The 17,277-nt window shown below is 51.5% G+C and overlaps 1 protein-coding gene across 11 annotated transcripts in view; it reads left to right on the forward strand.

The window, feature by feature from the left end:
- The window catches only part of ATP2B2 (ATPase plasma membrane Ca2+ transporting 2), a 390,731-nt gene that overhangs the window by 298,188 nt on the left and 75,266 nt on the right, over window positions 1–17,277 (forward strand). For all 11 annotated transcript variants that reach the window (XM_063721890.1, XM_063721891.1, XM_063721889.1 and 8 more), the window contains 3 exons: window positions 5,304–5,501; window positions 13,704–13,961; window positions 14,957–15,082. In XM_063721890.1, the coding sequence (XP_063577960.1) occupies window positions 5,304–5,501; window positions 13,704–13,961; window positions 14,957–15,082 (582 nt within the window). The remainder of the gene's footprint in view (window positions 1–5,303; window positions 5,502–13,703; window positions 13,962–14,956; window positions 15,083–17,277) is intronic.

Raw genomic sequence — 17,277 nt, forward strand, 5'->3', positions numbered from 1 at the left:
TGTTGGAGTGTTTTTTTACCTTCACAGTAAAAGCACATGCCTTTACAGTTTAGAGAGCTTCACACACACTCCTCTGTGCATGAGTTTCCCCAGCCTAGGGGTTATTTTGTTCCCATTTTATTAATGAGAAAACTGAGTCTCCGAGGGGTGAAACTGGCCCAAGCTCACTCACAAGTCAGTGGTAGAACAAAGATCAAAACCTGGCTCCTCATCTAGTGCTCTGACCTCTGCTTATAATTATACAGAAAGAAAATTCACATTTGAAAGCCTACAACCCCACATAGCATCTGTCTGGACATTTGTGTTTCTGAATTTTCAGGGCCTCGCTGCCTTCGTCCAGTAATTTTTGACACTCTATTAATTTTTAATATGCGAAATGGTGAGATGCTTTTTAATCTAAATTGAATCTCAAACGCCATTCATCTCTCACACCAGCCTCTGTTGTTTCCGCTCCCAAAAATATGTGTGTTAATTTTCAGCAGAAAGGAAAAGAGACCACAAGATTCAGCTCCTGGGAAGGGCATGACAGGTAGGCTGGACCAGGCAAGCTGTTCCACCTGCAGGTCCTCAAAACCCCTGTCTTTGGATACCAAGTACCAGAGCCACCAGCCCTAGCCTTCCACCAGACCAATCCTTCATGTCACATGTGGGGAAACTGAGACCCAGAGAAGAGAAGTGGCTTGTCTGCAGTCACAAGGCCCTTCCGCTGTGCCTCTCCTCACCTTGACTGACCCCTTCCTATCTTGTCAAAATCCTGCCAGTTCAAAGTCTTCCTCTCCAGAAGGTCTGGCTCAATCTCCCACCTGGCCTAGAAACTGGGCGGTAATAATGACACAGTGCGTCTACCTGGTGCCAGGCACAGCGCTACACTCCTTACGTGAGACATCTTGTTGAAGCCTCACCCTAACCCTGTAAGATAGGCACTGCTGTTGCCTGCAAGAGGAGAAACGAAGGCAGTGAGAAGTGAAGCACTTAACCAAGGTCACCCAGAGCTGGGATTTGAATGCAGGCCATCCAAGTTCAAACCCCACCTGTGTTCTTGGGGCTTGGTTTCCTCAGCTCCGGTTTGGCTGTTCTTCCACTGAGAAGAGGGGAGTGAGCGAGACATCATGACCACCTCCACCTTCTCAGAGGCCCCATGTGAGCCTCAGTGCCCAGGGTTCCCACCTTGGACTTTGATTCTGGGATGCTTGTAGTGGAAACTGCCATGGAAACAGTCCTAGCAGAACACACAAATGTTTTTATGCCGTGAGTTGTTGTTATTTCTGAAGAACAGAGGGCCTCTCAGAAGTCTGTGGGGAGTGGGCAAGGGCGGGGGCTGGGGAAGGGGCTGCCTGGAAGAGGGAGGGAGGGACAGAGAAGCTGCTCTGTGCCGACCCCTCACCCTTCCAGCCACATCGCCCTGTCCCAACCCATAGCCTTGGGGGTCTCAAACTAGCAACTTAGGGGCTGAATCCAGCCCACAGATACGTTGTTCTTGGCCCTGGCATGTTTTTAATGGGGAGATTTTACATCAAATTCCAGATGTCCAGCTTCTCTTAGAAGATTGGAAGATCTGCCACACTGGGCCCACATTCCCCACAGGAGCTGAGAAGCAGCTGTCCTCTTCAGAAGGGCCAAGTTTCTTCACTTTGCTCCAGTTTCTACCCCTCCCTAATGTCTCCCACTCACCTACTTCACTCATTCACAAAACCCACCCAACCCCCACACCTATTCGAATTTGCAGCCCCTGATCTGTCTGCCGTCCCGGGACTCAGGATCTCAATGCCTGGCCTGTGGATTCCCAGCATGACAGAGCCCCAGCATGATGTGGCCTGACTTCCAAAATGGAACACCCACAGTATCAACTGTTTATACTGTGGACTCCGGAATGCCTGAATCACGGAACTCAGAAGGTTCAGAGACTCCCCTCTCTTGGAATCAATCAGACAGGGCCCAGAAGGTTGGCTGGCCTCACTTACTTTTTCTTTGCAAAAACCTTAATTTGCACCAAATCTTATGAGGAGCTCCAAAATGTGAAAACAGACCCCAGGAAAACCATTTCAGGGCCTGCAGACCTCAGAACCCCTGGGATTCTCAGGACCTACCCATCTTATTGAACACTCCCATTGTCGAAATGGGGAAACTGCAGCTCAGAGAAGGGAATTGGCTGGCCAAAGCCGCAGCAAACTGCCATAACAGGCCAGTGTTGGCTGGTCATAGCCCCTCCCTCAGAGGCCCACTGCCCTCTTGAAGTCTCCCTTCTCTCTTGTCAAAACTCAGTCCCAGGAAAAAGCCTGAAACTCATTCACACCATGGCATCCAGAACTGATGACGGCTTCCCCTCCCAGAAAGTCTAAAGGAATTGGAGCTTTTAATTAAAGGAATAAAGGTCAAGTAGAGGAATTCCAGGTGTTGGCTGTGGGTAGAATTGGACAAAAGGAGGAAGACAGGGAAGGTTCCTGCAGTTCCTGGAATCGTGCTACAGTGTGCCGTGCCTGCACACTCTGTACATGGATCTCCCAGATGGCCAGCCCAGCACGGAACAGTGGAGGAAGTGTTCCCACGTGCTTAGATCAAGGCTACCCTGGGCTCTCAGGGCCCAGGAGCTGCCCCACAGCAGCAGCTTGGTCTCAGGGCAGCCTGTCTCCCCATCTATGAAATGAGCCTAACCTGGCTCTGGGTTCATTCGTTCTCACTGCATGCAGGACATGGGATCCCAAGAGCTTGCCTGCACCAACAAGCAGGCTGGTGTGAGGTCTCCTAGGGAGGGAGCCATCCCTGGGCTCCCCCAGTGGGGGTGTCTCAGCCAGCCTGGCCCTTGGAGGCTCCTGATGGAGATCTCATGGTCAGCATCTGAGGAGATTCCGCATCTAGAACCCCAGACAGACTCCCAAACCACAGGCTGCTGGACTCCTGGAACCACTGAGCTCTTATGTCCATGGGCAGCCAGGTCTGTTCCATGCACATCACACTCCCCAGAACCTGGCACCAGGTTAGGCCCACAGTGAGGCCTCCAGGAATGCAAACTGACTGAATGAATGGGTGAATGAGGCAATGAACAACAGACTGTTAGAACCCTAAAACCATATATTAGACCATGAGGTCCCATCAGCCACATGGTCCAGTCCTGCAACCCCAGTGTGCTGGTAGTGCTCTTCACAGGAGTAGACTGAAGGCCATAGGTCTGATGAGGGGTGTGTGCCCCTCCCTGTCCACCCCCCATCTGTCCTCACTAAGACACGAGAAGAGCTAGGGTTTGCTGGGTCAGTGACAGGACTGTCATTGCCCCGCTGCAGGGGCCCATTTTTGCTGCACTGTTTGGGCCAGGCTGCACACCTCAGGCCAGGCTCGTAACACTCAGACCTGCATTTAGCGGGTGGGACAATTGTAAGGCTTCAGGTGCCAGGCCCTGCGGGACAGGAATCATACTGGTCTTTGCCCCCAAGGTCCACGGCCCAAGTAGGACAGGGGTCTGGGGAAGTGGTAAGCCTGCTGCGGGGTAGACTGTGGGAAGTAAAGGCAGAGGGCCACTGTCCGCCTGGGGTGGAGGGGAGGCTGCTCAGCAGGGGCCCTTGAGAGGGGCTCACAGTGCTGAGTGGAGGAAAGGCTGTTCCTGGTTTGCTGAACAGCAGGAGCAAAGGCCTGGGGGTGTGACACAACACTTGTCATGAAAAAATAAAGTGGCACGCCAGCTACTTGGGGCGACATGGGACAGCTTGAAAGGAAGGCTGAAGCAAGGAGAAGCACCGGCCTCTGAGGGGCACAGCAGACTGGACAGAGGGAGCCTTCCCCACCAGAGCCACGCATCTCCTGGTCACACGCCTGAATCTCCTCCACGAGAGGTTCACCCTTCCAGGCCCCTCTTCCAAGGTACAAATACACCTGAGGTTCATCAACTGTGGGTCATCCATACCCCAGTACCAGGGAGTTTAGGAGGGATGTATAGACAGGCAAACAGTGGCCAGTGCCAGAGCAGGGAAGGGCACAGCATGGGCACAGTGTGGCAGGAGGAAGGCAAAGTGCTGGCATGGCTTGCTGGGCAGAAGCCACATGGCGAAAGCCAAGGCTGCAGACACAGGTTGCGGGTCAGAAGAGAGGGCCAGAGCGCCAGGCTGGGAAACACGGGCTTTATTCCAAAGACAGTGAGCAGCCTCCCAAGGCCTTTGAGCAGGGGCGTGAGAGTGGACTTGCAAGTCTGGAATAATTATCTGGAAATGCAGATGGTGGGTAGAAGTGGGCCCTTACCACTCTGTTCGGTCCCCACATGATGACGGATGCACCTGGCTACACCTCACTCCCTTGTCCAGAGGAGGAGAAACCACTAGTGTCAGTTGCATGTCCACCAGGCACGCTCCGAGCACATTGCAAGGCATCCACGGCGAAGGCCACTCCTAAGTGGGCACTCTTCTGTCTGGTGAGCTGCTCTGTTCCAGTGTCTGCAACAGTGCCAGGCACTTGGTAGGTGCTCAATAAATGCTCATGGACCACATGAATCACCTCATGTGATATTCACAACCACTCATGGGTTAAGTACAATCACCGTCCGCATTACAGAAGAGGGTACTGAGGCTCAGAGAGCGAGGGCCATCATGCTGGGATTTTAATCCAGGCAGTGACTTCTGATTCTTCTCTAACCACTATGCGACATTCGACAGGAGGGAGAGCGGAAGGAGGGTACCAGTGCGAGGCAGCTGTAGGAGTGTGGATTCGCTTCTCGTGGCTGCCACAGCAAATGACCACAGACTGATTGTGGCTTAAAACAAGGGAATTTTATTCTCTCGTGACTCGAGGCCAGAAGTCAGAAATCAGGTGTCAGCAGGGCCACCTCCCTCTGAAGACCAGGGAGCAATCCTTCCTTTCCTCTTCCAGCATCTGGTGGTCCCAGGCATTTCCTGGCTTATGGCTGCATCACTCCAAACTCTGCCTCTGTTTTTGCGTGGCCATCATCCTTCTGTGTCTGTGTCTCTTATAAGGACACCTGTCATTGCATTTAGGGCCCAGACAGATAATCCTGGATGCTCTCATCGTGATATCTTTAAGTACAACAACAAGACTATTTTCCCAAATGAGGTCACATTCACAGGTTCTGGGGATCATGATGTGGATATATATTTTGGGGGCTGCCATTCAACCCACTGCACGGTGTCTCTGGCTTTTGGCAGAAGCCCACTTAGGCCCCAAAGCATGAAGAGATGTTGGGCTCCTGGGCCAGCCACCCGCAAGTTTCTTGCTCTGTTTCTCCTTTTCTGCCCCTAGATTCCCAGAACATGCCTGCATCTCTCCCAGGCCCCCAGGCCAACCTCTCTGTTCTCTGTCCACAGGTTTGCCGGGCACCGCTCCAGACCTGGAAAAGAGAAAGCAAATTTTTGGGCAAAACTTTATACCTCCAAAGAAGCCAAAAACCTTCCTGCAGCTCGTGTGGGAGGCGCTGCAGGACGTGACGCTCATCATCCTGGAGATCGCCGCCATCATCTCCCTGGGGCTGTCCTTTTACCACCCGCCCGGCGAGGGCAACGAAGGTAAGACGGGTCTCAGACCCACGAACTGCCCCACATCCACACTGGGGGGCACTCATGGCTCACACAAATAATCCTCTCCTTCCAGGGGAAGAAACCGAGGCCCAAGGGGCAGGGCCCCGCCCATAGCCAACATAGCCAAAGGGTGGCCGAGCCAGACCTCAGCCCCATTTTCCCAGTGTGAAATGCACAAGAGTTGGACTGGCGACAGTAATCATTTTAGTGCGCATTTTTGAGCACTTACAGTGTGCTAAGCCCTGGGCTGAGATGTTGCCCTGACAAACCCCTGAGGTAGCTGCCGTGGTTATGCCCGTTTTAAAGATGAGGAAACCTTGGGTTCAGTGTATACTGCTTGGGTGATGGGTGTACCAAATTCCCACAAATCACCACTAAAGAACTCACTCATGTAACTAAATACCGCCTGTTCCCCAAAAACCTATGGAAATAAAAAATATATTTAAAAAAAAGATGAGGAAACCAAGTCACAGAAAAAGGGGTTACCCTGCTCAAGGTCACCAGCTAATAAAGAGTCCTCAGATTTTGCTGTGGAGCCTTTTGAAAACATTGTTGTCAGGCCCCATCCTAAGAGAGCCTGGTTGTTTCTCTCCAGAGTCCAGGGACGGCTGGATTTTAATAAGCACACAGGTGAGGGCGACCCTGACATCTGTGCAGGCTGATCTGTTTTATAATCTGCTTTTTTCAGTCAGTAGGATATTGTAAATACTTTTTTGTGATTCATTGTGATTCAACATTTCCTAATGAATGTGCTGCATAAATAACCCTACTACAGCTTCAGACAAGCAAATTAAAAGTTAATAGCACATAAGAAATAACATTATGGGCCTCATTTTCCCTAAATAAGAAGGTGGTCTCTGAGGTCCCTTGAATATCTGTTGTCCTGCCCCCTCCCAGGCCAAAGTTGCCCAAGAAACTGGATAACCAAGTCTATTAGGCCAACTACCTCAATTTTACACATAATAAGTTGATTTCTTACATGACCTCTTCCCATAGAGGGTTTAAAGACACAAGAGATACATCTCACAGGATGCGGTCAAATAGCCAGCCGGAAAAGGAATGGAAGCAAAGAAACCAGCTATAATTGCTGCCATGATTGACATTTAAATCTGACTTGAGGTTCCTGGCAGCCAAGACAGAAAGGGAATTAGGGTGATTTGCTGTGAATATACTAAAAAGTACTGAATTTAAAAAATAATAATAATAAAACAAAAATTTTTAAATGAAAAATAAAATTAAAAACTAAAAGGTAGATTTGCATAGCTCAAATTATCAACAAGGAGGAAAAATATTTAGGAAGATGACATTTCTCTTTACAAGAATTCTGGGATGAACTTTCACATAGGACATTATAAGAAATGCACAATGGGCAGCCTTATTTGCAGAAGTTTTATACCAAATATGAAAGAAGGTAGTACATGACGACTTGAATAAGCCTTGAACAAAGCTAAGAGTGTAACACAAATGCATAATGATAATACTTCTTACTATTTTTATAGCTACCACTAGTTGGGAGCTATTATGATAGAAGTCCATTTAATTCTCAATCCTCACAACAACCCTATAGGTAGGTGCTATTATTATCCATGAAACCAAGGCCCTGAGACAGCAAATCGCTTGCTAAGGGCACACAGCTAGAAAGTAGCAGAACCATGACTCAGACCAAAGCATTCTGGCTCCTCGGTCCTGTCCCTCAGCTGCGTTTCCTCAGAGAGGGACAGGACTGAATCAGCCCGGATACATGGCCTCATGCAACCCAATTCAGTACAAGATTAGAACTCAGATAGCAGGTGGTGGAGGGGGTGGAGGGGTAACATGGACCGAGCTCCTCATGTGTGCCAGGAGGAGCTTCTAACCCCCTAAACAGGTGGCTGCGATCTTCCGTCTTAGAGATTCAGAAACCAAGGCCCAGAGAGGGGAAGGACTTGCCTGCGGTCACAAAGCTACCTTAGACGGTAGGGCAGGATTTTCAACCCGAGTCTGTCTGGCGCTTTCCAAGGCTCTTCCCTGCCTCTGGCTGGGGCACTAGCTCAGGCCGCACCCTGGTCCAAGGCAGCTGCACACAATCCAGCTTCACTGGGATCAAAAGTTCTTGGGCTTTGTGACCATCCTGACTCTCCCGAAGCCCACGCCCTGGCCTGAGATCTGAGCTCTCGGCCTTCCATGTTTCCAGGGCTCCTGTGCCCCAAGTCAGGCTGGGGCTCCATCAATCCCCAGCCACCAAGTGCAAAAACAAACAAACAAAAAAAAACCCTGAGAGAGACATCAGTTTCACCAGGGAAGTTGACAGGGACAGTTATGTGGCCTTCTTGGCTCCCTTCTCCCTGCACACAGCCTTCCAGAGACTGGGGCCCAGCTGTGACTGAGCACCCAGTATATGTGGCACTTTATGTCCGGGTTCTCAGTGAAGCCTCACACCCATTTCACAGACCAGGAACTTTCGGCCAAAGATCCCCAACAGGGCCCTCCCTGAGCAGCCGGTGTTGAAATTGTGCCATTGCTATGGTGCTAGTGAGTTTTGTTTGAAATCATGAAATGCACCCAATTTCTTTTTGACACCAGCTGCCACATCTTGGAAGGCACCAGAGTCCAGTGATCGGAGCCTAGGCACAGGGCCTGGATCTGCCTGTCTGGCCCTGGACCCAGGCCAGCCCTCCATTTGCTCAGCTTCAGTGTCTTCATCCATAAAATGGGGTGAATGATAGTACTTGCCCTGTGGAGCTCTTGTGATGATTGAAGGAAATAATGCAAAGCGCTTAGCACGGAGCCCTGAGCAAACCTCAGGAAGCACGTATCACTCCCCATGTGGCCGATCGCCCCTGGTTTCTGGAAAAGTGGCCACGTTCTTTTCAACACCCCACAATTCTAGTATCCTCTATAGCAACGTGGGGGTAGACAGTGTGAGTGTATTAGAGCCACAGGTTCCAAAGCCCCAGCACCTGTCACTCTTGCCTCCAGCCCCTGTCATGTTGAGTCCTCAGAGGCCCACTGCCCATCTCCGCCCCAGGTCTAAAGATCCAGGAGTTAGGGCCTGAGCCAGGCAGAGAGCCTTGCTTCGGAGGGGGCGGGCAGCCCTGTGCACAGAACAGACTCAGGAAGTTCTACAGAAGGAGCAACACCGGCCCTGTAAGCAGAAGGAAGGAAGGAGGGAGAGCAGGCTAGGGGGAAGGAGGAAAAGGAAAGGAAGAAGGAAGGCAGGGAGGGGCTTATTTATAACCTGGCACCCATAGGAAAGATGGACAACATTCCACCACCGGCTTCACCAAATCCCCGGTGCTCACGTTCTGTTTGAACTCATTCAGTTTTATTTATCACTTGCCATTATCTTAAGTGCCTTGGAATGGACGTCCTCAGCCCCGAGCTCTGATGCTAGCCAGGTACACGGCATCCCCACCCCCACCCCATCTGGCAGGTGAGGGAACTGGAGCTCCAAGAGGGGAGGGTGGGGACTCACCCAGAGTTGTGGCCTGGGACCCCGAGTCAGGCCTCAGGCTTCCCGCACTGGGGACAAACTCAAGAGCCAGGGATGAAAGACCCGCAACTGGACTCCTTCCAGGGTCAGGTCTGGGGGCAGGCAGGGAATACAACATGGTGGCAGCACTACAGGGCTGACCGCCCCCACCAGAAGACATGTCTTCCCGAGAGGGAGGCCTGCTCTTAGCAGATGACAAAGCAGGGGCTCGGGACCCAGTGGGATGTGGGTTCAAATCCAGGCTCAGCAACTCCCAGCAAGTGACTGCCCCTGCCCAGGCCTTACCTTCTCCCTCTGTAAGACAGGGCTGGTCACTGGCAATGTTGATGGGTGGAATTAGAGTCACACACGCAATGAGTGTATGAGTTTCTCGCTGTGCCTGTCCCATTGTAGACAGTTAGTAGAGACAGACATGTGTCACTTAGCGACAGGGACATGTCATGTTCTAAGGCAATTTCGTCATCGTACCGACATTGTAGGATGTGTTTACACATACCTAGATGGCACAGCCCACTATGCACCTGAGCTGTATGGTGCAGCCCGTTGCTCCTAGGCTACGCACCTGCACAGCATGTGACCAGACTGAATCCTGTAGGTAGCTGTAACACAATGGTATTTGTGTATCTAAACATAGAGAAGGTACAGTAGAAATACAGTATTATAATATCATGAGACCACTGCGGTAAATGCAGTTTGTCACTAACAGAAACGGCCTTGCATGGCTCATGACTATGTTTGCTGAGTGACCACAGGGCCCTTGTCCAGTGGTGACACTGTTGCTATCTGTACACAGTGTCTAGTTTTACCTAATGCCTAACTCCTGGGGCTCTGCCCCACACTTCATCTCATCCTTTTCCCTAAAACCATTGGGCCAAGCTGGGCCAGGCTGGGCAGGATGCTCCCTGATGATCAGGAGTGAAGGGGTATAAATGCATCCCCAAACTTAAAGCCAGGAGCCCTCGTTTGAGTCCTGGCTATGTCACTTCCTGGTGTGTAACCTTGGGAAGGTCTTATCTCATACTCATCACTGAGAAAGCAGTTGGGGCAGGGCTGTGGGTGCTGCAGCTTTCTGCATCCTGTTAGCCCTCTACCAACATCATTTTGTACATGAAGGATTACCTAGCTCAGAGACCTCTAGGCACTTGTCCTAGGTCACACAGCGTGTTCATGGCAGAGCTAGGATTGGCACACTCAGTGCCCCTAACCCCCTGTTGGTGACAGCTCCCCTACTGCCAGAGTGCCAACAGAGTGATAGGCGCATAGTAGGTGTTTAGAAAATGTTTATGGCTCAACCAGTTTTGAGGTTCTTTGTTGGATACCAGGCCCTGGTAGCCATCTGGGAGGCAGATTCCCCATTGTACTGGTGAACATGCAGACAGGCCCAAAGAGGCCAAGTGGGTTCCCCAAGCTTACACAGACAGGGAGAGGCCACACCCTCTGCAGCTCCAGGTCCAGGAAGAGCAGTTGCAGTTCCCTGGACCCTATGGCCACTGTCTCCAGATCCTGTCCCTGCCCCAGTCCAAGGGAGCCCCAGAGGAGACCTCAGCAGGACCCACCCACTCCCCTCTTCCGTCCCCTTCCTATTCTCTTCTCACTAATTGCTCCAGGGGCAGCAGGAGTTGTTCCTAGGGTCGGACAGCTTCCAGGTGGCCGAATCCCTACCCCAGCGATCTGCACTCCCACTTTCTAGCCATCCCTCGGCACCACGTGACCATCAGACAGTTCTCTGGAGATAAAAGCTAATCGGCTTTTGCTGGCAGAGTGCCCTCCAAGGCCCAGAGGGTTCCTTGCTATTGAGTCAACAAGGGCAGCAGCTAGGGCTGGGAGTTGGAATAGGGTGCAAATCCCACTCAGTCACTGTGCCCTTGGCTTTCAGAGGCCAGTCCAAGGAAAAAACCTCATGAAAAGGGGAGAGGACCAACTTTTACCATGTATCTATCATGTGCCAGGCCCTTAGCTCACAAATCCGTTGGGTTATCCCACTTCACAGCTGTCTAACCTGAGACTCAGAGAGGCCAAGTCACTTACCTAAAGTCGCACAGCAGAGGTTGGACTTGAACTAGGTCTTTCTGATTCCAGAACCTGAAAGCTTGTCATTGCTCTAAGTGTCCAAATGCTCCAGTAGCTACTCTAATGGGGGCCCCATTGAGGAAGCACACAGCAGGGGAAATAACAGCCTTCCCATTTCCAGAGCACATAGCAAGGGGCAGGGGATAACAAAAGTCTTGTAAAATGCAGCATGGGGCTCTGTAATCCCACTCCTTCCCCCTCCCTGCCCCTAAGCCCCAAGAAAATGTGTTTCCATGTACTGGGTTCCTGTTTAGCAAGGCTCACCTGTGTCTCCCAGTCTTTGGAGTCTCTATTGGCATCATTCATGGTGGTACAGGAGGCACCGTTCACCATTTCCTCTCCTCCCGTCATCATATGTCACTCAAATCCAGCAGGAGCTCCTTCTGTAATGTGGGCCTCAGGGCTTCATAAAGCCGGGCTGTGGAACTTGAACGCAATAATGCTCACCCACACACTGGAAAATAAGAATCACCAGTTTTAACTGAGCATTTATTGTGTGCTCACTGCAGTGGGTGTTTTACCCGAAGGCTCTCTCTTAATCCTCTCAACCACCTTATGAGAGAGCACCTGCCATTTTGCAGATGAGAAAAACCAAAACAAGGCAGGCACAGTGGTTACGTAGCAAGTTCATGGGCACACAGCAGTTAGCACAGCTGGGATTCAAACTTGGTTACCATTAGGACAGTTATGATTACCATTACTCCAAGGCTGGTCCTGCTAAACAGTTTAAAATTACTGGAAGTCTGAAACTCCCAAGGTGGGGAGAAAGGTGGCTTTGGGAACCCCGCATGATGGCATTGTTTACTGGCCCGAAGGGAACAGCTGGTTCAGTGCAAGACCTGGAATTTTCCAGTGGCGCATGCAGCTGGGCCGCAGTGATTCCATATCTCCCCAGGCTTGGGCCCCACCCTTCCAGGAGCCCAAAGCCCGTAAACATTCCTTGAGTGTCACTTGGCCTTCTTGTCATGTTGCTTCTGACCCCTGGCTTTCCAGAAGCTTCCACTGGGGTCTCTTGAAGCTTCTGTTCTCTGTTCCTTGAGACAGACTGGATTTCCAGATGCTCGGCCATGAATCTTTGGCAAACACATGGCAGAGGGGGCTGCTGGGCTCAGGGAGAGTGAACAGGCCAGGTCTGGTGTCAGATCCCAGATCTGGATCCAAACCCCGTTATCTGCTGTGTGACCCCAGGTAAGTCTCTGCTTCTCTCTGAACAGCTACCCTTCTCTCAGCCAGCTTGAGGGTTAAAGTGAATGCTGGGTGCACAGCAGGCCTTGCAGGGTATCCAGTGCCCCACCTGGCCCCTGTGGAGGGGAACTGCTCTGAGTTTTCCAGGAAGGATGGTCCGATGCTGCTGGAGATTCCTTTCCATGGAAATGGCCGCTCCCCAGGTCCCTGGGGAAATGAAGGCCTGGGCATGTCCTGGCTGTGGCACCTCACCTCCTGGGCCTCCACCTCTTACTCTCAGGACCCTTGTGGGGATGAGAGAGGGGCGTGGAAGGGCCTTAGGCCCAGCACTGCATGGGTAGAACCTGCCTTTGGGTCTGACACCTTCAGATCAGATGTGCCTAGGTTCTTCTTTTTCTGTTCACCCCGTGGGCCTGGCAGACCTCGAGAGTTTTCAGGGCCTAGACTGGGAGGCTCAGTGGTTGCAAGGGTGTGGGATGCAGGCTCACTGTAGGTCAGACAGGCAGCCTGCAGCTCAAGCCTCAGTGTCCTCACTGTGGAGGGCAGCTCACTCCTCAGCTGACGTCTGAAAAGGACTGAGTTAGAGAACCTCCTGTGTGCTGAGCTCTGGCCAGGAGCTTCTACCTTCCTCTCCCTGAGCCCTGGAAGGTGGTCCCAGTGATCCCTATTTTGCAGATGAGGCCACTGAAGCTGGGGAAAGGCAATGACTTACCCAAAATCATGCAGAGGCAGCAGGAGGATTAGAACCAGCTCATCTTCCCAACCTGCCTGGGCAATGTAATGAGACTCCGACAGAAGAAGAGGACATCGGCAAAACTGCCTTTTCAGACCCTAAAGCACGTGCAATATTGGCTGCCTTTGTTCTGGAAAAAAAAAAAAAAAATACCTCACTTAGTCTCTTTTCTCATGAATTAGAGAAAATTCCTTGTCTTTTCTCATCAATTAGAGAAAATTATCTTTTCTCTCCTCTGTGCCTTGTCTGTGCTGTAGAGTCTGTGAACTTTACAACATTAAATTTCAACTCTCACAATAGGTCCCCGAGATAAAGAATATTCTTACCCAGATGAGAAAATGAGTTTCAGAAAGGGAGTCATTTGCCCAAGATCTCACAGCTAGAACAAAGGCAGAAAACTGAAGGGGCTAAGATGGTGGGCTCTGAAGCCAGACTGCCTGGGTTCACATTCTAGCTTCCTACTTGCCCTTCATAACTTGGGCAAGTCACTTGACCTCTCTGAGAAACCTCAGCTTCCACATCTGTGAAATGGGCAGTGGGAGTACCCTGTGAGATGATCCGTGTGAAGCACTTTCCACAGGGCTTGGTACCCAGACACACTGCGTAAGTGGATAATTATCATCTGATTCTTAACACTTGTTACTTGGCAGAGCTAAGCTATAAATCCAGGCCCATGAGGCCTCTCCTGTCTGGCTGACCTCATTCTGCCTGCTTCTATCTGGTCTTTCAGGATGCGCGACAGCCCAGGGTGGGGCGGAGGATGAAGGAGAGGCAGAGGCAGGTTGGATCGAGGGGGCCGCCATTCTCCTCTCAGTCATCTGTGTGGTCCTGGTCACGGCCTTCAATGACTGGAGCAAAGAGAAACAGTTCCGGGGCCTGCAGAGCCGCATCGAGCAGGAACAGAAATTTACCGTGGTCCGAGCTGGCCAGGTGGTCCAGATCCCTGTGGCTGAGATCGTGGTTGGGGACATAGCCCAGGTCAAATATGGTAAGTGCCCCAGCCACAGAGCCAGGTTCTAAAGCTGGATTCTGGGCAGAGGTGGGACAGGCCAGGCTGATGCAAAGAGATTGGCTCAAGGAAGGGGGTGCATTCCTGAAGGCTGATCCCAAACCAATATGTCTTCCGAGATCCTTTAGGAGGTGGAAGAGTACTTCCTGGAGGGGGTACAATCCCAGAATCTATTTAAATCAGCAATTACAAGTACATGGCACATGTGCCACCACTCTCCAAACTTCCACCCATAGCAGACATTACTAATCAGTCACAGCTCAGAGCCTGGATGTAGCCGCAGAAGCCTTCTCAGCACAGCACCCCAACAACCACTGATACTCAGAATGGGTTTATTAGGTGAAACCTATTTCCCATCCCTGATTTGGCTGTTAATGGATGCTTGTTGGGCTACAGGAGATGTTAGAAAGCGTGTAAGTAGGTAAGTGAATATTCTGGGCCTGTGCTACTGCCATGGAGAAAACGGGCAGGCTGGCACCAAAGGGAGTTTGAGCCAGATATGTCCTAGGTAAGTTGAGGCAGAAGGTAGGGGAGAGATTGGAATGCCCCTCCTCACTCTGCCCTAAAGGGCTTGACTTCCCCTTGACGATGTGACTTGGTTGGGGTCTTCTCAACCCAGCCAAGACAGACTGGTTCCTTCCAAAAGATTTCCCCAAGCCATAACTGAGACTAAAGAGGAATGAATTGTTGGGAGACCTGCACTCCAAGTTCAGGCGAGGCCAAAAGAAACACTTCATAAAGTACATGCCCGCTTGAGTGAGGGTTGCAGGGCCCCAACCTCAGCCCTCCAGGCCTTGTGCTGTGCACCTTAGCTCCAGTCTTGAGCTGTACATGGGCCTTCTATGGGCACCATCTTGGTTCCTATACCCTGGGAGCTCTAGGCATTCTGTCCCTGATGGCAAACCTTTAAGGGAATGTTCCAACCTTCTAGTCACCTGACAGCCTGCTGACTCCCCTGCCCTTTCTCTTGCCAGGTGACCTCCTCCCTGCCGACGGCCTCTTCATCCAGGGCAATGACCTCAAGATTGATGAAAGCTCCCTAACTGGAGAGTCTGACCAGGTGCGCAAGTCCGTGGACAAGGACCCCATGCTGCTGTCAGGTGAGCTTCAGCCTGATGTTGGGCCCATTCCCATCACCATGCACAGGGGATGCCTGTGTGTCCCCTTCATGAGGCTGAAGGGACTCAGAGACTTTGATTCTTGATTCTGGTATCTCCAGCCAGCTCAGCCCCAAGTGAGAACTCCCTTCCTTTTCCCTCACAAACACACATTGAGCCTACTGTGCGCTCAGCAACCCCAGCCCTGGGGAGACTGCGGCAAATAAAATAGACAAAGCATCCCTGCCCTAATGGCATTGGCGTTCTAGTGACTTGGTTTACTAGAAAGCTGAACACCGAAGCCCACTCTCATCAGAGATGAGAAAGAATCAGTCAGGTGATAAGCGTTCTGGCCACCAGCTGTGTGCCAGGTACTGGGCCCAGCACTAGGGCTGCAGCAGTGAGTAAGGCAGGGAAGGCCCAGCCCTGAGGAGCTTGTGGCGGAGTGAGGAGCAGGGAGGCGATGTGAAAATTCCTGAGCAGAGAAGTGTGTGAAGAAAACAGACAGGGCGCAAGGTGTACTGAGTGTGGGTGATGAGGAGGAGCTGGCCTTGTGACTATCCGAGGAAGAGCACACCAGGCAGAGGAAACAGCAGGGGCAAAAGCCCAGAAGCAGGACCGGCTGGAGACTGCAGTGAAATAGAGAGAGTGGAGAGACCAGAGGTCAGGCCTCATGGGCCATGATCAGCGTTTGGAAATTACTCCCGGTGTAATGAGGTTTCTCTGAAACGGTTTTAAGCAGTGAGCTGATCATGTTTACATTTTTACAAGCTCACTCAGCTACAGGGGCAGAGAAGAGGTGGGGAAACCCTCAGGGGTAAGACACTAGCCAGGTGAGGCCCCTTTTCACAGGGACGCCCAAAAGGCCTTATTGTCCAGCAGTGCTCAGCAAACACCCTCTGCAAAGCTACTCTGGGTGCTCAGGCCAAGTTCTGGAACTATCTCCACCCCCAACCCACCAGTGATGCAGGCCCAGCCCCTGCCCATGGGAGCCCTTAGCCTGAATGGCCTTGGGGATTCAGGCCTACCAACAGCTAATCCCACAGTAGACGTGTGAGGAAGGTGCTGTGAGAAAGCCAAGGAAGGAACAGAGCTCCCTGGAGGAGGTGGCGTTGAGCTGGGTTTTAAAGGATGAATAGGAGCTTTCCAAGTCCAATTGTAGAGAACGGGCCCTCCGAGCAGAGGGAACCACGTACAAAGGCACAGAGGTCTGAAGGAATGTGGAATGTCCTGGAAATACAAACAAGTCTGCAGGACAGAATGGTAGGAGTGAGAATAAAGGTGAGGGCATTTATTTATCCAGCATTTATTCAACCAACAATTGTTAAGCACATAATGTGTGCCACTGGTTAAGGAAACAAACAAGGTCCCTGCTGTCCTGGAGCTTAGAATTTAGTAAAGGAGAGAACCAGTAAAGGAATAAGCAAGCAGATATGCAAGGTAACTTCAGATAATGGTAAGTCAGATGAAGATGTTCCACCATCGTAGTGAGATATATAGAGATCTGCAGGAAAGGCACAGGAATCTGAGTTCGTCAGGGAAACCCTGTCTGAAAAGGTTGCATTTGACCTCAAATCAGAACAATGAGAAGAAAAAAGTATTCCAGGCAGAGAGATAGCAAGTGCAAAGCCCCCGGGGTCTCACTGAGAGACCATGGAATGCCCCAAATGACCTCTTAGAACATAGGGCCACATGAGAGTTCAATAAATTGTTACAGCCCTGTGGCCCTGGTCCTGCCCTCTGGGATGAAGTGGTTGACAGACAGAGCATACTTGGGGGCAGTGGCCAGGTATGTCCTCTGGATGTGTGGAAGCCCAGGGTAGGCATGGGCCTGAGAGGATGGAAATTTCAGACAGTTTGGGGAAGAGGGAAGAGGGGAGGATGCTGGCAGGAAGCTGGAGAGAGAATGTTCAGAATCACTGGCCTGACAGCATCACAAACCAGCCAAGGAGGAGGGCACAGGTACAGAGAGACCCTGGAAAAGACACGACGGGCAGAGATGGATGGGAAGCCAAGCAGCCAGTCCGGAGTGAGTCATAGGGTGGCCGGGTCTCGGAGCAGGGGCAGGAGGGCCCAGAGGGAACAGAGGTGCCAAAAATAAGACAATGCTGAAGGCAGAGGATGGGAGCAGGAGATTTCAGGACGAGAAACATAAGGGGAGAGTGAGGAGGTGCTTTGGGGAGCTTGGGGAGCTCTCT

This window comes from Pongo abelii, chromosome 2 (assembly GCF_028885655.2).
Source record: "Pongo abelii isolate AG06213 chromosome 2, NHGRI_mPonAbe1-v2.0_pri, whole genome shotgun sequence".
NCBI lineage: Eukaryota > Metazoa > Chordata > Mammalia > Primates > Hominidae > Pongo > Pongo abelii.